This window comes from Fusarium falciforme, chromosome 4, assembly GCF_026873545.1.
Source record: "Fusarium falciforme chromosome 4, complete sequence".
In the NCBI taxonomy this organism is placed as follows: domain Eukaryota; kingdom Fungi; phylum Ascomycota; class Sordariomycetes; order Hypocreales; family Nectriaceae; genus Fusarium; species Fusarium falciforme.
In genome coordinates, this window is record NC_070547.1 from 4,346,839 (window position 1) to 4,367,944 (window position 21,106).

A 21,106-nucleotide genomic window follows, 5' to 3' on the forward strand; every position below is an offset into this window, starting at 1 on the left:
TTTGGCATCTTTGCAAAATTGGATCGAGGATAGATTCGACGACGAAAGATATGACCCCCAATATGAAGATATTAATCTCTTTGACGACCAACACAAGTGTTTTGTGAGTTTGAGCCTGGAGTGTGCTGGAACGTGAATTTGTGCGGCAGGACATGTGGTGACAGACCTTGGCATCCGATGTCTCACATCTCTCTGGATTGGTGCTGTTGTCGGTTTGTTGTTGATACCTCGGTCGGCGGGATCAGAAAGCCCCGCCATCCAGCTGGATTAGAGAGCTAGGGACGAGAGGCTGGCGTCGTATGACTTCTTTGTGTTTCTAACATTCTTGCCCAGTGAGTGTGTAGGGTTCTGGTTGTGCTGTCTTCCCGCCGTATTTGGAGGGTGAAGTCGTCGTCGCAGAGGGCCGTTGGCGGTCTACTTGATTGAACTACACATTGGATTTGAGAAGATACTTGATAGGCTAGTTCATTTAGAATCTCTTCGCAATGAAGAGTCGCAACTTTACAAGCTCAAACTTCCTCAGTGGCGAAAATGGGATGTGAGCGGTTGTAGGGTATATGGTCTCGGAGCCTGGGGCCATGTGAGCCGATCACAATACTCACTATACCTGTTCATCTGCAGTAGAATCTGATCGAGAAGTTGCACTATCTTACAAGTAATAGTATCAATAGGCTATCTAGTCATGTATGTGTATGCTTGTCCTCTAAACTTGAATCGGACACCCTCTCTCACCGCAATGCAAGTGTTCATGCCGCGCGTTAGGTTTGCTGTTTAGGCCAAATACTGTGAGCTTACAATTATACCGGTTTTTACTTGATTCGTAAGGCATCATTCATATCGTAAGAAAACACCTCGTTTCTGAGGTGAATGAGTTGTCTTGGGTCTGGATAAGCTCTGCTTTGAGTTGAGTGAAACTGGGTAACCATGATACTACCATCAGGCCAGTTGAATCAAATGCCTTGGAGGGACTATTCGCATTCTTAGTCCTCATTTAGACTTGAGTCGCTCTTGGTGATGAATTTAAGGTGCCTGTTGTGGTCTGCGCGATGAGTGTCAGTTACCGACATCGCAGTTAATTCAGCTTGCAGCATTTGTGAGACGAAAGGGTGGTGAGCAGCAAGGCGACAACTCTGTCACTCAAGTGCGGAAAAGTAGGAATAAAGCAAAAAATATCGATCGAGGCTTCTTCCCTATATGCTGAGGATTTCGAGCCATGCAATTTTCCCCTCTGCTTCGCTAGACGACTTCATTAAGCCCAAACGCTTGCCCGGAGGACACTCCTTCATAATCGCATCATGCTTACTACAAAATACCACCTTTTGTCGCCTCCTCTGCTCATTTAAAGAGGGTTCAGCCTCATGTCTAAGACAGGTTGAAGCCGTTCGGTATGATGCTATATTCAACTCTCCTTCTGAGGAGCCTTGTTTCTTTCCTCCTCTGGCGTTCCAGTCAAGCACAAGTGTTCAAAGAGCAGTGTTAATCCGGGGATGCATCATGAGTCGAACCCGATTGATTGGGAAATGCCATCGCAAAATAGGTCAAGCAGTGTGCCCCGATGAACAGTCAACGTCTTAAGGCGGAGGAGTTAGGGGGTCCCGGGGAGGAGGACCGGGTTGCGGACGGGGCCGCCAGGCGCCAGCCTGCATCAACGCCCAAGCGATCTGACTGGGGTTCTGAAAGTGTCCTCTGATTGAGTAGTAGTTCCTTTCGACGCGGATAGTGAACCGACGGGGTCTCAAATGGCGTCGTAAAGTGTTGCATAGAAATCGCAGGTTGGGGACCTCGCGGATGGGGATCAGGATCTCCCACGGTTCTGGGAGGTCGCTCATGATGAGAATGTTTGATCTGGGACGATTAGTTCTGGACGGTAGAGTATCCGTGGTGATGCGTCTTGGTGAAGGCAGGTGAAGTTGGATGAGAGATCCTGGTTAGATGGAATACCTGAGAGACCTGGTAGCAGAAGGAGTTGGATCTCCGCCGTCTTATAGTTTCCTGAATATTGGTTTTGATACTGCGCATGTCGTAGTGCTTTTCGTATCACTGCTTTAAAGGATGAAGCAGCGAGATATCAACTGACGAACAATGGTCGTGTGAAAGCATGAGAGGAACACAAGAGCTCACTTGATTACGAACTCATTACTCACATGTGGTTCGTGAAAGTGACCCTTTCCATTTATACAAGCGCAACTACTACTCTGAGGAATTTTCTTTGTGCCCATTGTGCCTTCCGAAATCTGGGCATTGTTCAGGGGCACCTAAGCAAGGTCCATCCCGAGCCGCTGAAGCGTGAGGATTCTAACAACTATGAAGACTCTGCAAGGCTTTCCAATTAGATACAATGGCGGTTAAATTAGTTATCATCGACTTCCATACTTTTAAGCCCCCGTTTAGGGGATGGATGTTGTTCGCCAAGACCTTATTGATGCTGACCAGTTAGTCTCAACGTCCAAGCCTATTCAACTTAGGTAGGTCAAAGAGGCTCGATAAATGGAACGACTCTATGTTATATCACGTGAAGTAGCTCTGTGACAGTGAACACTTACCTCTTGTGCAGCAAAGCGCCTGTAGTTATAGTTGATCAAGTCATTTGACCAACTGTATGACGCGTGGTGCATACGTCGTAACCTGTGAGAGGGCAAGGACAGTGATTTTAGATATAACTATCACAAGAGGCTGAAGGAGTCATAACTCATTCGAGTGACGACGCCTCATGGGAGGGAGAGATAATGATTTAGTGGCTGACTCAGGTGTTGTCAACTCATGTGAGAGACCTAGGTGCTGCCTCATTCACAACCCATCAATCAGAGCCTCGTCCTTATCGTAGCACAAATCCCTGGAGCCTCATTCGTACCCACTTTTCTTTTGCCTAAATGCCAAGTACCTAGTCTATCAGTGGCCTCGTATTTCCCATTCATCCGCAACAGCCACGTGTTGACGGCTGGACTGCAGATTCAGCTTCTGCAAGATGATTTCAAGCTCTTTATAAGCTTCTTCTCCTACGGGCAGGCGATTAATGGGCTGCATAAAGTGCAAATTGGCGACAATTATTCGGAGTGCTCTGCCTCGCCATGCATTCCTCCTTTGAACCCCTTGCTCTTACATACGGCAATAACATCAGGGACTAGACTTGGAGAGTTGCAAGTGCCGCCATTTTGACCAAATCAGGGCCAGTCTTTTTAATGTACCCGACAGCCTGCTGCCGGTCTTGGACTTGCAGCGGCCCGCAGCGGGAATGACGCGTTTCCCGCTCCCCGATTGAGTGTTCAATCGCAGCCGTGGAATTAGTCAAGCCCTAGTTTCAAACATACATGATGCATCGTCGGCTATTGGCCCGGGTATGGTATAGACTGCATGTTATGGATCTTCCTAGGCTGAAAGCTGTGGTGATGACCCGATGGCGATCTGATCAACCGTGCGTGCGAGGATCGTACGGAGGCCAAGGCAGGACGAGATGGACACTGCGGGATTGACTCGTCTTGGCATGGGGCACTTGGATGAGTATAAATTGTGGTGTCTGTTATCCCTCATTACTGACCAGTCCGGTTCAAACTTGAGTAGGTACGCGAGGCAATGGCTCTCATTCAGGTCGAGTACACGCACATGTTAGGCACAGGGGCAGTTATCCTATGCTTGGCGGTACTATGGCAACTCTTTCTTTCACCCCTGAGGGCTTTCCCAGGACCATTTGTTGCCAAGTTTACTGACCTTTGGCGTGCTGCCGCTGTACTTCCTGGAAGAATCGATAGCGTCAACCGTAGATGGCACAAGAAGTACGGCTCTGCTGTTCGGGTTGGCCCCAATTCTATCATTCTTAACGACCCAGAGATGATCAAGACGGTCTATTCGACAAAGAAAGCCTGGGTCGAGGTATGTACCTGCTTTTTACTGGAGAAAGAGAGTAACAAAGGTGACATAGAGCGACATGTACATGATTAACGACGTCTTGATTAATGGCAAACGACTGGCCAACATCTTCAACACGCGGGACCTTGCATGGCATGCACAGCAAATTAAACCTATCTCCAAGTTCTTTTCCATGAGCCGACTTATAGATATCGAGCCCTTGTTGGACGTTACAATGAACATGCTCACGTCCAAGCTCAACGAAAAGTTCGTCGATGGGCCGTCAAAGGGCAAAATGTGCATGATGGACGATTGGCTGGGCTGGTGTTTGTCAACCTCCCTTGTTCCACTGTGGCAAACTTGCTAACTGTACAGTGGCTTGGGACTCTATGGCAAACGTCACCTTCGGGAGACACTATGGTTTCATCGAGAAGGAGCAAGATGTTGATGGTTTGATCGAGGATTCTGTCAGCTCGATGCGTTACTTTGCCCCTGTACGTCAAGTTCACCCAAAGCAACCCAGGGATGAAATTGCTAAAAAAGAACAGGTCTGTCAAATCCCCTGGCTCGACTATCTCCTTGACAAGAACCCTATCAAGCGAATCGGGCCCAAGCCGCAGCTCACAGGCACCATGTACGCGGTGAGGGCCATCTCCGAATACAAGCAAGAGATTGCCGAAAAGGGGTTGAAATCCCAGAACGTTCCTCATCTTCTTGACAAGTATCTTGGTCTGGAGGAGCAGTATCCGGGGATGGTCAACGACGCTCAGCTTGTGAATTGGCTTCTGCCTACGGTAATCGCTGGAGGCGACACAACGGCTTCGGCCATGCGTGCTGTGGTGTACTTTTTGGCCAAGAATCCAGAGACGAAGCAGAAGCTCTGTTTTGAGCTTGATCAAGCAAGCCTGGAAACTCCGGCTCGGTGGAAAGACTTGAAAGAGCTGACTTATCTGGATGCTGTTATTCGAGAAGCTATGCGAGTTTGCCCTGGCATTGGCCTAGCTCCGGAGCGTGTTGTCCCTGAGGGCGGCCACGTCCTTCCAGATGGCCGCTTTCTCCCAGCAGGGACAAAGGTTGGCCTGAATCCTGCGGTTACATGTCGAGATTCTGGTGTCTTTGGGGCTGATGTTGACTCCTTTGTCCCTGAGAGGTGGCTCAAGCATGACGGCGAGGGAGAGGACGCGTTTAACCAGCGGTTCCGCCGAATGCACGAAGTCTTGGACTTTGTTTTTGGAGGAGGAACACGCGTCTGCTTGGGGAAGAACTTGGCCAAGTTGGAGATTTACAAAGCTATTGCGACGCTGTACAGCCTCTACGACGTGAGAGAACTACTCCCTTATTTGTTGACTCTTACTAACTCAGGATAGATAAACCTCGTTGATCCGACACATGAGTGGAAGCACTATAGCTCGTGGTTCGTATATCAGTTGGATATACCTACGGTCATCTCACGTCGGGGGTAGACGATTAGGTCTGGTTGTTGAGAGGATGGAGGAATGGACTTGAGTTCACGTCCTTTCTGTTCATGCATAATCTCTTCTACATCATCAAGAATGACGAGCGGGGGGACCCGGCGACCGGGTACAAGGCGCCCAAGTCTCCCAGCGCATGCACGGTGCAATACATCATGACGCCTATGAGTCCAAAGGCGATGAGCAAGGATGCGGGCCCGCCGTTGGCCAGGACCTTGCCGCTGGCGACAAAGAGACCGGTGCCGACGCAGCTGGCGATGGTAATCAGCTGTAGACCTAGGGTATGGCTGGGGAAAGACTGGGGTAAGACGCGGGATGGACGATGAGGCAATTGAGGTATGGAGTTGAGAGATGATCATGGCTTGATTTTACGGCTGAGTGTTGACTGACTTTCCCAACTAGTTAGTGCAAAGTATCATTGTGTTCAAAGTTGATATATACTACGCAAGTCGAGATTGGACGAGAAATGTTTCGTGCTGGAACAAGACGAAGGCAATTCCACATGTTTATTGCGGGAAGTTCTAAGACTTGTTCCCATTCTCCTTCATTACCAAGACACTGAAAAAAAAAAAAAAAAAAAAAAAAAAGTTCAGCGACGGGCGAGGATCAATGTTAGAGCGACGATACACATGGCAACTCCTAAGGTCGGACTCAGCAGCATGCTTTTTGGCATTGGAATGACGATCAAGTTCATGCAACTACTCCACCTAAGAGAAGGAAGCATTCCTATGGTACATTAATCCTTCCAATATTTATGGATTTTTCGAATATCAGCAGCCAGAACTGAGGGGCTGTCTAGAGCCGGAAAATGGCCACCAAAGTCTTGGACTGCGCATATTGGTCAGTATTTTCGATGACGAAACACCAATTCATCGACTCACAAGTGTATGACACCAAATTGCCAACCTGTTTAACTACCTCCTCAGGCCAGAAGCCAACATTGTACTTAAAGTTCGTGAATAGCAGAGGAGCGTCCGTTCTGGCTTTCGTATAGACAGGATAGAAGCCGTTCGGGTTTTGGTTATACATGTACACCGATGAGACGAAGGTCTGAGTGAGATAGTAAAGTGATACTTGTCGAAGAATTTCATGGTGTGTGACAAGAGAAGACCCCGTCCCTTGCCGTGGATCCGACCCTGGTACTTTGATTAGCCTCTTGAGAGCTTATCATAAAGTGCCGTATCAGTATGGGAGTAACTGACAGGAAATGAATTTCTCCGCTATCCAGGAAAGCTGCCCAATGGGGTTATCATAGAGAGAAAGACCAATGGTGTTTGGCTATATGTGGGTTTAGTATTAGTACGCTGTAAACTGAATGACATTGTAGGAGTCGAACCTTTGTAGCATGCTGAAGAGAGTACGCATTTCCAGCAGACTGCCAGTCGAGAAGTCTCTGTTGGGCGAACTCTTCACCTGCAGACAAGGCGATGCCTTGATCTTTTATTTCTTCACTCGTCAGACCCCGGAATGGAAGAAACACCAGATGAGCCGCTCGCACGGTCTGGTTGAATTGGTCGTATGCCGAGTACGCAACGCTGGCTCCATAATCCGTGGCATGGACCGCATAGTGAGGGTATCCCAGAACTTTATCCATAAGAGTGTTCAGAATACGGGCGCTATCGTCAACAGTCCAGTCCGCAGGGGGGGCTGAGGAGAACCCAAAGCCCGGAAGTGATGGAATAACGATGTTGAACCTCTGTTTGCCTCCTGTTTTCTTCCGCCTCTTGTTCAGTTCGTCGATCAGTGGCACCATTTCCAAGAAGGACCCTGGCCATCCGTGTAGTAGCAAAATGGGGACGGAGTCGGGATCGTTTGTTTTCGTGTGAATGAAGTGGACAGTTTGGCCCTCGATCTCGACGGTGAAGTGGTTCAACCTGGTCCTAAGGTCAACACCTTGCCACTGGTTGTAGCCAAACCGAAAGGACCTACCGATTCATGGTAGCTTGCTCCTTCTCCCAATCAAAACTCGTGCTCCACTGAGTCTGTAATTGTTTGAGGGTCGACAATGAAATGCCCGTAGATAGGGTTATGTTATAGCTGTCTTTAGCTGCTGGGTCTTCGTGTGCTGGTAGGCGCGTATTCTTCACTAGATCGAGCATACGGGGTACGCGATCGCCAAGGTCAATATTGAAAGGACGCACATGGAAGCCACCCTTTTTGTTATGGGGTTGTGCAAGTAGCTGAACGGCTGAAGCAAGCCAAGACAGAAGATGAATGGCCCTCATTTTGACTCAAAGTTTTTGAACCAACCCCCTTTGAGCCCTCGTGAGTTGACAGAAGAGCTCAGTTGCTGAAATTTGGATTGGAGGCGGCTGTTGTGGAAGCCTACTCTGGAAAGCTGTACAGGGCCTTTCCAGGACGCTTCTTATATGTGTTTAGCTTTTGCTATAGACACTTGTCGCTGGCAGATGCTGGGTGACGATTAGTGAGCACCTCGTACAAATTGAAGGGATGGTATAGTTTCTTCCTAAGGCTTATCAAGAACTTGAGTGATTACTCCCTGCTTAGGTAAAATTGTACTCCTATTAGTGATTGATGTGAAGATTGTCTCAGTAGTCTGCTATGATAGGAGCCAAGGTCGAGAGAGGCACAGATATTCACATATAGCGCTCAAAATGGCAGAACGGCGCGCCTTATAAATAATTGCGGGTTATATAGAGTAAGCATTAGCTTGCAGGTGCGCAAGACAAGCAAGTAAGCGCTACAGCCTCGTTGCTTATCAAGCAAGAAGATATCACTAGGTAACCACAGTCAAGGACCAAGTAGACATTCTTCTACTCGACGCCACCATTCCAAGGAAAATCTTACCCACAATACCTATCACCCACTGTGATGGGTACTGACACCATCGGCGGCCTTGCACCTCGTGCATCTTAAGACTCCTTCAAACCTAACGATCGTCGATGTTCACTCAGACCTCAAATCCCATGCCCTTACGTCTCTCCCCGACATTCCTCCCGGAGAGCCTCCACATATGCGTTCCGCAGGTCGGGTTGGCTTCCTCACTGTACAGCACTATATTCAAAGCTGAACTGCCACCACGTAGCTCTGTCCTATCAGCGAAGAAAGAGGCGGCCGAGCCCCATGTCGGTATGCCTGAGACAGCAAATCGAGTCTTTGGTTACCATGAGGCGTTGCAGCGCTCTGCACATTGGCGGAGCAAATCTTCCCAAGGACAAGAGTCAGCCTACCATGCAGTTGACAACCAATGTCGACTGGGCCTGTGACTTGCAAGAAAGCCTACAAGAGCTGACGTGATATGCCTTGCTTTCGACCTTACCAGTTGTGTCTTGAGATTTCGGGCGAAGCACTACATGAGCATAATGATAACCTAATGGGCATATATTCTTATTGAAGCAGATTAATACTATTACTTGGCAATTAGTATTATCCTTAACGATACTCCTAGTTTATCAGAGGAATAAAGCACACCCAACCACAGCCAGAAGAAAACGCCTTTCTTGTTTTTCTGCAGGTTTTGATGGGCAATGTAGCTTAATACTCACAACCTTTAGGAGACGAGATAGCTCTAGACCATCAAGCATGGATACCTCCTGTGGTATCTTCTCCAACCGGCTATCCAGTGGTATTCTCGACAGCGGTCCCAGGGCATTCAGTACCAGGACCAAGGTCCGTAGAATCTCCCCAGGCAAGAGCAAGATAATGGCGCAAATAGCTATCATAGTTACAAATCAGGCCTTGTTGCAAACGATTATTTCTCTGATTTTTCTTTCTCGGCGATGCGGCCTGCCACATTGAAGAAACTATTATCTTGAAACGTGGTTCTCATCTACAGGTGATATAATCATTCCACCTCACAGGAACCAGTGGTGTCCGCCATATCAACCCTGGAAACCCCAGGCGTATCAACAGCTCGATAGATCGAAAGCAGGTTGTCAATGTCAGGTCGGTAAGAGTCTTCAATGGAGATGCGAATCTCGTAGTCCTTGGACCTGACGCCCTCGACGCGAGTGATAGCCACCTAACTAATATGTGCCATACCGTATCAATGAGAATGCTCCTGACAAAAGATGATTTATGATACTGTCTAGATCATGACAAGAGGAATTATAGGAGATAGGGTGACATATAAATTAGAGAGTAGGCAAACATCGGAATTCGGTCCATCAATCAGGCCATGCAACCAGAGTTCATAGCATGGCTCACTGGCCAGTTGCCGGTTCTGCCCTTGCATATGGCAACTAGGTAGCTGCTCCTGGATATCCGCTTCATGGAAGCTACACAAGGATGGAGACGATGAAAGCCCCCTGCCGGCTCGGAGCTTAACACTAGCGATCCTCAAAGAGAGATATGCCCCGAGTTCACACGGCGTGCGCAATAGAAAATCCAATCTATCATTATCTATGTCTATGGAGGAGTTTCAACATGAAAGAAAAGGCATTTACAACTTTTGAATTAATGTCAAGAAATGTAATCGGAATGCCTCGCTGTTGACATCGACCGCAACTCGACAATTCGGGACTGGAGGTGAAGGGGTCTCAAGTCGGTCGGCGACCATGATGCCACGCGCTTCACCATCACCTGTAATAACTGACACAGCCATGTCCCTGTACTCGCACAGTTCAGGGTGTGACACGACGGCCACGGCCAGGGGGTCGTGCATGGGGATCGAGTCCGTCTTGGGCCTCCCCGGAAACCTGACAGCTTGATAGTCTATGTAAGTGATGGTGGCATCTCCAGCGAAGGCGGCGAAACTTGACGACGACTTTTTGAGTTCTTGAGCGTCTGCCATGTTCAGTCGAACTCGTAGGGTGCAGTCGAGGCCGATCCATCGCTGAGGAATGCCGGAGCGCAACACGGTTCGGGCGGCTTCGGGATCCGAGAAGACGTTGAATTCTCCTGGTTTGTTGCGGGAGTACATGGTCCCGAGGAAGACGCCACCCATGATGACAAGCTCCTTGATAGCTGACTTGATCCGAGGTTCGAGAAGCAGGGCAAGGGCCACATTGGTAAGAGGCCCGATGGCGACAAGGGTGATTTCACCTGGGTTGGCCAGAATGTGCTCGATGATGGCCACGGGGGCGTAGCCTGGGGTAGGAGCACGCGCAGTCTGTTTCTGCGCCAGAACGTGAGGGGCAGGAGTCCGTTGCTGATCGGGATGGATCATGGGGGTAGCGGAACCACGGACGAGGGGCGTGTTTTGGATGCCGAGTCGGTTGAGGAGGACACCAGTCAAGATAGTAGCGCTCTCAACGTCCGTATTTCCGTTGACAGTGGTGATCAGCTCGAGCTGAATGTCTGGGTCGGCATGCGCCAGGGCGAGGGCGAATCCATCGTCGACATCGGCGCCGGCGCCCATGGACAGGTCGGTGTCGAGTATGATACGTGTCGGTGCCATTGTGTTGGAAGAGGAAAAGAACAGCTGAGGAGAGGCGGTTGCAAGCCGCAGGTTGTGAGGATCAAGATTGCGTGGGTTGAGAGTGATTTGGACCGTCCTTGAATCCTTTTGTGTGTCTTGAGAGGGCTTGTTGAGCTTTCTCAGTCTGGTGAGTTCCCGTTTCCCCTGGCTGTTGTAGGTTCAAGGTAGTGCCAAATGGTAAGTATATGGCATAAGAATTGAATTGACCGCTTCGAAGGGATGAGCTGAGTCGGGTGGAGGCCGGTTCTTGTCGGGCAGTGCCCGATGTTGGATTGGGACCCCTGAATCGCGATCCTGTGCTTGTTCCATTCTCCCCGCATCCTCCCCACATCTTCCCCGGTTCGCACGACTCACTATACCGGGGATACTACTCCACTTCCGCCCCAGATGTCACCAAAGTTTGCTGGCCGACTGACCTTTCGAGAGTTTGGAAAGCCATGATTATTAGTGTTATGTTGTTATTGTTCAGGAGTGGAGGTTAGGTCTAGGGTAGTTGCTTTGTAGAATGAACCGGGGAGCATCCGACCTGCACCTTAGCACTAGAAAAAAGTAGACCATATCAACTTAGGAAAGCAGAGTTTTCTTTCCTGACTGGTTGAACTACGGTTACCCAGGGAGCATCTGGAAGACAGACTAACCCTGGTGGTTATGGCCAGTCCTCACGAAAATTGACACTGGCTGACAAGCATTGGAGTCTCGTCACTGAGTTGACTCTGTCGGCGGTGCCCCCGGTTTCAATCATACGGAGTCGGGCGCGCTCCGGTCTCGGGGCGCTGTGGGGCCGATTTTACCTCGTCGGATGCGCTCCGGTCCCCGGCTTGAATCCAACGTGACCGTTACCATCAAGATTCCTTCCAACCACTGAATAGTGCCATCCCAGAGACCATTTCAATCGCCAATACCATGGTCCATTGCGATCAGAGCCAGCCGAACTAAAGCGCTGTCGGGCATATTTAGTCAACACGCCCGCCTCACGCCTTTCATGCTTCTTCCCAAGGCACGGGGTACGAGCAGCAACAACCCCCCTTTTCAACGAGACAATTCACCATGCGACATACCCATCAGTCCAACGGGAAGACGGACCCTGTCGATCATGTCGAAGCATCCGACAATGGCGAGCTTCCAAAGGCCATCGACAAGGCGCTGGCAGAGGGCGAAGCGGTCCAGATGCGATCCGAGTTGGATAACTTGCCCATCCTGAAAGCTTTGCGTATATACTGGCGCATAGCTTTAATCTGTATGATGGCTGCGTTCAGTGCCGCTCTGGAAGGTTACCGTATGTTGTTGTCCCCCCACTGACTACAAACTCAGTCTGACTCTGAATTCAAGAACTTGCGCTTGCGAACGCTATTGTCTCGAATAAAGGCTTCATTCGACAAATGTCCAACGGAGGCACCAAGCTCAACCCTACACATGTGGCTGTTTGGGGAGGCATGCTATCGACTGGTCAATTTGTCGGTGTAGGCCTCCTTCAGATAGTCATTGACAAGATTGGGCGCAGGTTTGCCATGCACATCACCTGGCTTTCTCTTGCAGTCGTGAGTTGCAAGCTACCCGCCTTATAGCTACTTATTTGCTGATATCTTCTAGTCGGTGGCCCTGGAGTCCGCTGCCACGAACTGGCTCTACTGGCTCTTCGCCAGGCTGATCGGAGGAGCTGGCCTCGGCATGATGCAGGCTACCTATCCCGTTTACATTTCCGAAAACGCGCCAACCCAGATTCGAGGTTTCCTGACTACTTCGTACATGCTGTGAGTTGCCTAGGTACAGGCCTTGTCGTTGCCACCGCTAACGTGGGCTCAGCTGGTATGTTTGTTCGCAGATATTCGCCCCGTTGGCCTTGCGACAACTGGCCTTCACGGACCCGTATAACTTCCAGGTCCCCATCCGCACCCAGTGGGGAATGCTGGGCGGTATGCTCCTCATTAACCTCTTCTGCCTCCCGGAAAGCCCTTGTGAGTTTGACCATGGCCAGCATCACTTACTTTGAGGCTGACCAGCGTCAGGGTGGCTTGTCCAGCGGGGCATGTTTGACAAGGCGGAAAAGGTGCTTGCCAAGACACACAAAGGTGTTCCGGGCTACGATGTAAAAAACGAATTGGTGGGATCTGGTCCTATACTCTGCCTTGGACTCGAGCTGACTTGTTCCAGTCCATTATCATCGCTACGGTTGAGCACAAGCGAGAATCCACGGCCGAGGACAAGAGCCAATATCGGGAAATTTTCCGAGGAATTCACCTTTGGCGACTCTTCATTTGCTTCTGGCCCAAGGCGATGCAGCAGCTGGCAGGACAGAGTGTCACCAAAAATTATGGCACATACTTCTGTGAGTTGACCTGGCTCTATAAACCGTCCGTATATTGTAGCTGACCTAGACTAGTCCAGTTGGCTGGAAATGACGATCCTTTCACCGTAACGGTCGTGCTCGCTGTTTGTCAGCTTTTGGGCGTTCTCACAACTACCTTGATGTCGGATAGATTTGGCCGGCGCTGGCTTACTATCGGCCTCTTTGGGGCCGGAGCCATCTCGATGCTCGCCATCGGTATTCTTGGATCCTTCGACTACCAGAGCAAACAACTCGGTAATGTCTTGGTAAGTAGTTGCTTTCGCTGTGCTATTGAATCTTGACTAAACACCAATTTAGGTATTCTGGGGGTGCGTGTCTAATTACGGAATTATTGGTGGCGCCGGCATTTCTTATTCTTACGTCGCCGAAATACCTACCCAACGACTGCGGGCACGAACTGCTTCTATAGCCTTGATGGGCTCTTTCGTTCTCGGGATTGCCTTCAACTACACGGTTCCACTCATGCTCAAAGCTTGGAGTGTTAGAACGGGATACTTGTATGCTAGCCCTTCCGCTGCTCTCATCATGCTTATACAGAATGTCACTGACCTCACCAGCTTCGGAGCCGCCGGTGTCATCTCGTGCGTCGTCGGATTCTTTGTCCTGCCGGAAATTGCCTGCCGAACCCCTGCCGAGATAGATGAGATGTTTGAAGACAAGATCGCGCCTCGCAAGTTCCGCAAGCATGTCACACAGGTCCAGGTGTTTCTTGAGGAAAAGGGGCCCAAGGAGCACATGCCTCCAGAAGACAAAGCCTAACCTGGTTTCGCCGGCATGAATATTGGTAGCGGCCATTATCATATGGCATATGGCGATTGGGGACTGGGTCGGATACTAGAAGTGGTCAAGTACCTGATTGGCAGGAGGAAGAGAGTTCCATTCATAAATTGTTGAGCCACTCTGGAACGGATGAGTGGGCAAGGCTTGTGGACAGTAAAGAGAACGATAGCACACAAGCAAGTCAACATTGTTGCATTGAGCACCTTTTATAGCGAGATTTGGCGCGTTAGAACGTACAAGACCTGCGCGACGGTATAGCTTTGAACAATGGGCAGATTGGCCGTCTTGGTCCTCAGCTCTTCGGGTGAGGTTGCCTTCATATTCAACGTGTATCCTAGATCATCTCTACACTATCAAAGCCTGGAGTCCCGAGATGCATACTGTTAGCTAGGTACCTGGCCTGAGCACTACTTAATGTTATGTCGCCTAAACATGCCCGTCTTTGGTACCATCATGTCCAATCCCAACCCCCTCCGAAGTTCCAGCCCCTTTGCCACCGCTTGCGCTCTTACCCTGCCGCTACCTTATGCAGTAGAGGTCTGCTCGGGCGGCTGGTTGCTTCTCGTGCTTTCTACCACATGTTTGAAACATTGAGTCGTGTTTTCATGTCATCTCGCCCTCCCATCTCACGCGATGAGGGCCGATCCACCAAAGGTTACGCGCCCCTGGAAAGGGGGCTAGGGCGTGTCATATCCGTCTTGTCGGAATCTGGGGTAGTTCTCCTCGGCGGAACATGTTTCTTCCGGTTGTGGGGGAGAATTGGTTGTTCCCCAGTCACCATGACTTTCTGGTCTCTCATCTCGCCCGATTTACCCAAGATCTTTCTCAAGCCCATGATGTGAAAATACATTCAGGGGGACTGATTAAATTTATTCGGAGTGTATCCGTACTCGCTGCTTGGTTGTTATGGGGGCAGAGCACGTCCTCGATAGGATCAGTATTGAGGTCGACCCGAGCGCGGTTGATTGAGGTAAGCATCCAGTGGCTCTTCATTCCGCCAGATCCCTAACATGGGCAGAGTATCTATCATAGCCTCGGACATGACACATCAGTCTCGTCGGAGACGGAACTCACCGTCGACCAGAGCCAGTCGGGTCCGCTCCGCTTCGCCAGCCCGCGAACTATCATCCTCTGCTCCCCGCCCGTTTGGTTCTGCCCGGAGCTCTCAAGGGCGCAATTCCATCCCTGCCTGTGACAGGTGTCGTTCATTCAAGAAGAAGTGCAGCCGGACCTTTCCTGCGTGCAGTCTGTGTGCCAGCGCAGGTCAGAGTTGCTCGTATAGTGCACCACCGGCTACCCCTGAAGCCGAGGCATTACAGTTGAGAGCACGGGTCCAATGGTTCAGTGATTACATCAATGGGCACCTCCTTGAAACACATCATGGTGCAAGAATTGAGGACATTGAGACTGGGTCGGACCTTGCCGCCCTACTTGGGAGTCGGCTGAATCTCAGTCCCACGGACCAAGCTACCCTCCAGGAGCAGGCTCGAGGTCAGAACGTACTTGATGCATTGTCATCATCTGATCTTTCCCCGGCTCAAGTCCAAGTTGGCTTACTTCCGAGCCACGCCGAGCCAGGGCACTCCGGTTTGGAGCCACCGAGTCTCGGTGTTCAAATCGACGGAAGCATTACGACTTCACCTATTGATTCCGACAGTGCTCGCCCAACTGGCCGCCAAGTATCTTATCAGAGCTCAACAGACACACACGATCTAGAGGCCGATAGCTTCGCGGCAGGTCACGGTCTGCCAGCAGATGCGGCAGCTCGCCGCTTTGTCGACGCCTACTTTCGGAACGTCAACGGAGCATACCCCTTTGTGAACCAGGCCAAGATACTTGAGAATCTTGAGACTCTAGGTGACCTTGCTCAAAGGCTTCGTGACTCCCAGTCTACTCTCCTTTATCTGGTCATGTCCATAGGTTGCACCACTCTGGAGCGAGCCAGCCGGGTCCCTAGAGACACGGCAAAACAGTTCAAGGTGGCATACGCCGAGATCATCCAAGAGTGCGTCTGCCGGGACAGCATCGAGTCGGTCCAGATCTTGATGCTGTTAGCGCTTTACTCACTGTTTGACCCGGCTGGAGCATTGGTATACTCCATTGTCGGAATTGCGGCACGGCAGGCTATTACGATAGGTCTGGCTCGTCGACCAGCAGATGAAAATACCTATCCGCCAGCTGAAACAGAGCTACGCCACCGTCTTTACTGGAGCATCTTCGCTCTCGATCGCATGATGGCTGTGTCACAAGGTCTACCCGTGGCTCTTCCGGATAATGCTGACGTGCCATTTCCCGGTCTGACCGTCGAAGAATTTGCCAGCGGGGAGAGAATAACGTACGCCAGGAGACTGCAGACAAGCCGACACGTCATCCAGTTACGCCAGCTGGAAGGCCGAATATTGGAGCAGATTCATTTCAGAAGAGAGGCCGACATTGCGGAACTGACACCCTTGGATAGGCGAGCAACGCTGAGCAGTTTGCGGGCGACCATCGAGGATTGGCATAGTCAAGGATGTCTGATGTCACCGATAGGGGGCGATAACACCACCATTCATAGCACCACAACTTGGCTCAGCGCGCGGTACTACTACCTGCTCCTTCTATTATACTATCCGAACCACTTTAACAGCTCGGCCGGAGCTGTGTCACGGCAAGAGCTACAGCAATTCGCGCAGCGCCAGCTTCAGGCCACGTCGGCGCTCTTCCAGCAGCAACAGCTACCCCTCAACTGCAACACGCTCTACAGGCTTATGCCTATATGTCTGGTCTTGATGTATGACTTTGTGGAAATATGCCGCTCAGCAAACTGGACCTCACAGTCGACATTTCCCTTCCTGGCCCAGGGATGAGGTTGCGGTCGCGCTATCAGTCCTGGAAGCGTTCCCAAAGGAGTGGAGCCTCGCACACCGAGCGGCGCAAGTAGTGCGTCAGTTTGCCGGTGTCATATCGGGCGGGATGGCGGCCTTCTTCTCAGATGAGGCAGTGTTCCCTTTAGGAGCTGCCGGAGGCGCAACCACCACTGGCGAGAACGCTGCAGGAGAGGTTTACGGAGGCAAAGAGAGTCTACCGGTTTTGATGAAGCCTTGCATTGCACGACTGACATCACTGATGCAGGAGATGATGGGGAAGTCAACGTGCTTCCAGTTTGTCGAGTATCCATCCGATGACAATAAGCGAGCAGATAGTCAAGGGGCGGCCATTTCCCATCAGAAACCACATCAACCGTACCTCCAGCAGCAACTCCAGCAGCAGGCCCTACCCCCGGTCATGAGCCAGGTGGCCATAAACCGGGATGAAATGGATGGCATTCAGCAGGTTGGTGTAGGGGATGACGATGTGATCGGTTACGGCTGGGGCGCGATAGATTTGGATTTTCTATGAAACAAGAGGCAGTTGTAACTCGAAGGGCGTTTTTCGAGCATGGTCTATATACCTGACTTATCTCTAGCTAGGACCGCCTCCGAGCACGAGGCCATATGGTGACGCTGCTCAAGAGCCTGGCCTCATAATCTGTAGTAAGGTATTATATTTATTAGTTAACGTGATAATACTTCTACACACGTCCAAGTCAGCAGTTTATGTAAGCGAAGTTATTTTATTAAACACAACTCTCAGTATTATGGTCTATTGTGCAGACTGATGATCCATTCTCTTTGTTAAGCTCAGCGCTTGGTGTTGGTTGATGGATGAACTGAGAACACAGCCACAAATCCTACAACCAGGTGTTGGTCCAATGAATCACAATGACTAACCACTTCCACCAAAGCGAGTCTCATATATACGAGGACTCGAAACAATGACCCCTCGTTTCTTGCAATCATGCCATTTCTTTCACCCAACCAACATCCTTTGAGTTCGTTCAAATAGGAGCACCTAGCCAAAAAAGGACTGACAATTCATCTTCTCTATCCATACCATACTCGTGTGCCTAAAATGCCAGTCACTCTTTATCCAGCTGATCACCCAGCTACCCCATGGAGGAAAGCAAGCGTGGCGACATCATCCCTCGAACTTCTGCAAAAGTCGTGCCCAGACGAGTTTGAAAAGAGAAAGGAAATCATTCAATCCTCCTTTGACGACATTCCCGAAAATGGAATCTTTCCCGAGGCAAACGGCTTTGTCAACGCTGCCTGGTGGGCATATAGCAATCATCACCACCTAAAAATTCGCCCCGAGGATGTTTGGTTTTCCATCCTCACGCAGCTGAGCTTCTACATCAACAGGAACGCCGAGAAGTTGAGGTCTCACTTTGTCGCGCACGAGGACAAGAAGGAAGTCAAGGTCTACGCTGAAGGACCTGTCGACTTTGGTAAACTAGCCGTCCTCATGACCAAGAAGATGGAAGAGCACATTGTCGACCCCAAACTGAGGAAATGGATCATGCCAGACTTTACGACTACCGAGGCAACGGACAAGGTTACTGCGGCGATTCTCATGATGGGATCTATGCAAAGCTACTTTAACTACACCATGTGTATATGCTGTGGTCTCCCATCGGTAACTCTACTCGGAACCAAGAACGACTGGCGCAACATCCGCAAACGCATTGACAAGATAACCGAGTTTGGTGAAGAAGCGGAACTATTCACCAAACTTCTGCGGCCAGTGCTCGACCGTCTTGTTCGCTCGTTCGACCGTCCCAAGGATCCCGATATCCTCGACTTTTGGGGCAAGATTGTTCACTGGGAACAGAACGGATCTGGTCCCGATAGTCTATCTGGATGGATATCGGCATTTTGCTTCTGGACACCCGAGGGGAGCTGTCTACATCCCAAGGGACTTGTCGAAGACATAATGGACCCCGAAACAGGCCGGTATCGCGCGGGTTGCAATATCGATAGCGTACAATTCCATCACGTGGACATTGACGAAATTCCAAAGGGTTTTGTATCGGTACCTGTCAAACTCATCGCAAACGAGATGGAACACAAGACGAGGATGGTGGCCGGTTCAGTAGGCGTCAAGGTCTGGAGCAGCGGAGATTTAATAGCAGATGCGTTTCCACGTCCTGGAAAGGCGATGGCGAGACCAAGAGTTAGAAACACACGAGAGACCAAGAAGGAGGCGAACAAGGTTGCTCGGTTAAGAGAGTTTGCTTCGAGACTCATTCGCCTTTCGGGAAAAGAATCCAGGGGTTCAGCATCGAAAGAGTCCCCTGACAAGGCGACAGCAGTCAATGAGCTATCAGACACAACGTCAAAGCCGCAGGTTCCGCAAGGGGAGTTAAAGGCTAGACTTGACTCGGTTCAGCCAGTGTCGGGATGGTGGATGTACGAACTCAAAATCGGACGAGAATAGGTTGAATTAGGGATATTTGGGAGGCTTACACTAGGGTATGTACGTATGATTACGCGGCGCTTCATCTTGATGAATGCAACGCAATCCTTTGGGCTGATGTTAGTTCCAAGCCACTCGTTAATAAACAGGGTCTATTTTCGACAAGTTATGCCTTTACAAGTGCCAACAGGGTACAGTTTCAGCCCATATTTAATTGTGTACATAAATCTTGCACAATTGACTTCGGCTGTTGTCCTATCCGTCGCGAAACCGAAACCGAATCCGCAATTCCACCCATTTTTGGCGAGCCACGTCTTGGCACGGCCGTGTCATGCTTGTTTGACATGGGGCTCACCGCCAGCGGCTCAAAGGCGTAACGCATTTGGGAGAACTTCCTCGTACGAAGCCGTTTGTTATACGCGTAGTCTAGAGCTAGGGCTGATTCAAGCTTATTGTTCGGGTTCCGGCAAGACTCCGACGAGGAGTTAACGGAGCCTCCTTATGGAGTTCGTCTTGTTATAAATATAGACTCGTGCCTCGACTTGAGGTGTTGTTCCATCATCAAACACTTGCTTCTACATCCACTAACTCACTGCATCGCCTTCAGTTACTAAACTTCTCAACCCCATCAAACACGCCACCATGCCTTACTTCACCATCGTCGTCCCTACCATCTCCGAGGAGAACAAGGACCGCTTCCTCGAGGCTTGGCCTACGCTGAAGGAGGAGCTCAAGTCCCAGCCTGGAGTTGCTGGCGTTTCTGCCGGCCCCGTCGTTGCCGAGAACGGTGCGGCTGCCACTGAGTTCAAGTTTGTTCAGTGCATCTGTAAGTGGACGAGGCCCACTTGTCACAACACATCTACTAAGACATGCCACAGCCTTCAAGACCGAGGAGGACGTCGAAGCATTCCAGTCCTCTGCATGGGTTCAGGAGCGCAAGGAGAGGTACAATGAGCGAGTTGGAGGCGAGCCTACTGTCGGTCGATTCGAGGTTGCCCAGTTCCCCGAGGGTGCCTCCCACAAGGCTTTCACTCAGTTCTCCAGCATTGTCATTGGCGACAAGAGCAAACACCCCGAGGTTCGAAAGGCCTGGATGACCCTTGTCGATGCCCTCGGAAAGGAGACTTGGGGTGGTGTCAGCGTTGGAGATGGACCTACCGTTGGCCTGGGTCTGATTGGATGGGACAGCCTTGAGGTACGGCAATTTCATTTTTAACTATTGTGTGACGCTATGCTAACAATTTGTTTAGGAGGCTCAGGCGGCTTACCAGGACCCCAAGGCTGCGGCTGCCTTGGCCGAGTACAAGAGTCTTGGCCAGCACAAGAACCTCATCGTTCAGCTACAGTAATCGGGGGCTTTCCACTCCCTTTGTTGAGAAGTTTGATTTGGTGAATGGGGGTTGCAGAATTATTCAAGAAGGATAGATAGGTTTTTTTCAACACGACAAATCTCCCATTCACGTTGGTGCACTGTCGCTTGGCATATTAGGGTGACTGTAAGGACTCCTACTAAACCTAGCAATTCTGCCCCTCAAATCACTTTGAGTATGGGGTTCGGCGGGCAGATGCTTCTAGTACCGAAAACTTCCAAAGTACTATCTCTACAACCCTGAAAACCTGGACGGACTTTGAAGTCAACTATGGGGTTGATCTCAGCGCTAGGAACCATTGATTTTCTCACCCTCATGGCAGCATATTGAAAGAAAAAGAATCCCTCAATACTTCTCAAACGTAATAAACTGGCACTAGTCTATAGCTGAGAGCATGAATGGTCAAAATCAGCAAAAAGGACTCTGCACGGGAAGCCATGTGCTTACATATTAACTTTCGGCTGTTGAAGACGAGCAAGCTCAGGTTTTCAACGCAGTAACAAACTGCTTAAGAACAAAGATTCAGGTAAAGTGACATCTTGACACAAGGCATACTCATCTTGGCAGCATCATGCAGACGCCTTGCTGCGCCCCCACGTGATCCAGCTTCTCCCTCTCGCCCAACAACCACCACAGC

General features: G+C 50.3%; 7 protein-coding genes across 7 annotated transcripts; 5 read left to right on the plus strand and 2 right to left on the minus strand.

Moving 5' to 3' along the window:
• Positions 1 to 3,570: 3,570 nt before the first annotated feature.
• Positions 3,571 to 5,306, plus strand: NCS54_00603600 (Hypothetical protein; the record flags this gene model as incomplete). Its single annotated transcript, XM_053151513.1, has 5 exons — positions 3,571 to 3,867; positions 3,917 to 4,169; positions 4,219 to 4,337; positions 4,392 to 5,162; positions 5,211 to 5,306. The coding sequence occupies 5 exons, from the start codon at positions 3,571 to 3,573 to the stop codon at positions 5,304 to 5,306; spliced, it is 1,536 nt and encodes a 511-aa protein (XP_053007488.1).
• A 745-nt stretch (positions 5,307 to 6,051) lies between these two features.
• Positions 6,052 to 7,540, minus strand: NCS54_00603700 (EHN domain-containing protein; the record flags this gene model as incomplete). The annotated part of the gene is made up of 5 exons (XM_053151514.1): positions 6,052 to 6,143; positions 6,197 to 6,451; positions 6,518 to 6,593; positions 6,652 to 7,189; positions 7,245 to 7,540. 5 exons carry the CDS (start codon positions 7,538 to 7,540, stop codon positions 6,052 to 6,054), a joined length of 1,257 nt encoding a protein of 418 aa, XP_053007489.1.
• A 2,177-nt stretch (positions 7,541 to 9,717) lies between these two features.
• NCS54_00603800 (IU-nuc-hydro domain-containing protein) lies at positions 9,718 to 10,674 on the minus strand (the record flags this gene model as incomplete). Its single annotated transcript, XM_053151515.1, has 1 exon — positions 9,718 to 10,674. The coding sequence occupies one exon, from the start codon at positions 10,672 to 10,674 to the stop codon at positions 9,718 to 9,720; it is 957 nt and encodes a 318-aa protein (XP_053007490.1).
• Positions 10,675 to 11,742: 1,068 nt separating this feature from the next.
• Positions 11,743 to 13,801, plus strand: NCS54_00603900 (MFS domain-containing protein; the record flags this gene model as incomplete). The annotated part of the gene is made up of 8 exons (XM_053151516.1): positions 11,743 to 11,971; positions 12,025 to 12,233; positions 12,286 to 12,446; positions 12,499 to 12,650; positions 12,702 to 12,796; positions 12,847 to 13,021; positions 13,076 to 13,287; positions 13,340 to 13,801. 8 exons carry the CDS (start codon positions 11,743 to 11,745, stop codon positions 13,799 to 13,801), a joined length of 1,695 nt encoding a protein of 564 aa, XP_053007491.1.
• An 800-nt stretch (positions 13,802 to 14,601) lies between these two features.
• On the plus strand, positions 14,602 to 17,203 carry NCS54_00604000 (MFS domain-containing protein; the record flags this gene model as incomplete). The annotated part of the gene is made up of 3 exons (XM_053151517.1): positions 14,602 to 14,660; positions 15,105 to 16,595; positions 16,642 to 17,203. The coding sequence occupies 3 exons, from the start codon at positions 14,602 to 14,604 to the stop codon at positions 17,201 to 17,203; spliced, it is 2,112 nt and encodes a 703-aa protein (XP_053007492.1).
• Positions 17,204 to 17,755: 552 nt separating this feature from the next.
• On the plus strand, positions 17,756 to 19,120 carry NCS54_00604100 (Hypothetical protein; the record flags this gene model as incomplete). Its single annotated transcript, XM_053151518.1, has 1 exon — positions 17,756 to 19,120. The coding sequence occupies one exon, from the start codon at positions 17,756 to 17,758 to the stop codon at positions 19,118 to 19,120; it is 1,365 nt and encodes a 454-aa protein (XP_053007493.1).
• A 621-nt stretch (positions 19,121 to 19,741) lies between these two features.
• On the plus strand, positions 19,742 to 20,448 carry NCS54_00604200 (Hypothetical protein; the record flags this gene model as incomplete). The annotated part of the gene is made up of 3 exons (XM_053151519.1): positions 19,742 to 19,925; positions 19,978 to 20,294; positions 20,350 to 20,448. 3 exons carry the CDS (start codon positions 19,742 to 19,744, stop codon positions 20,446 to 20,448), a joined length of 600 nt encoding a protein of 199 aa, XP_053007494.1.
• Between the last annotated feature and the right edge of the window lie 658 nt (positions 20,449 to 21,106).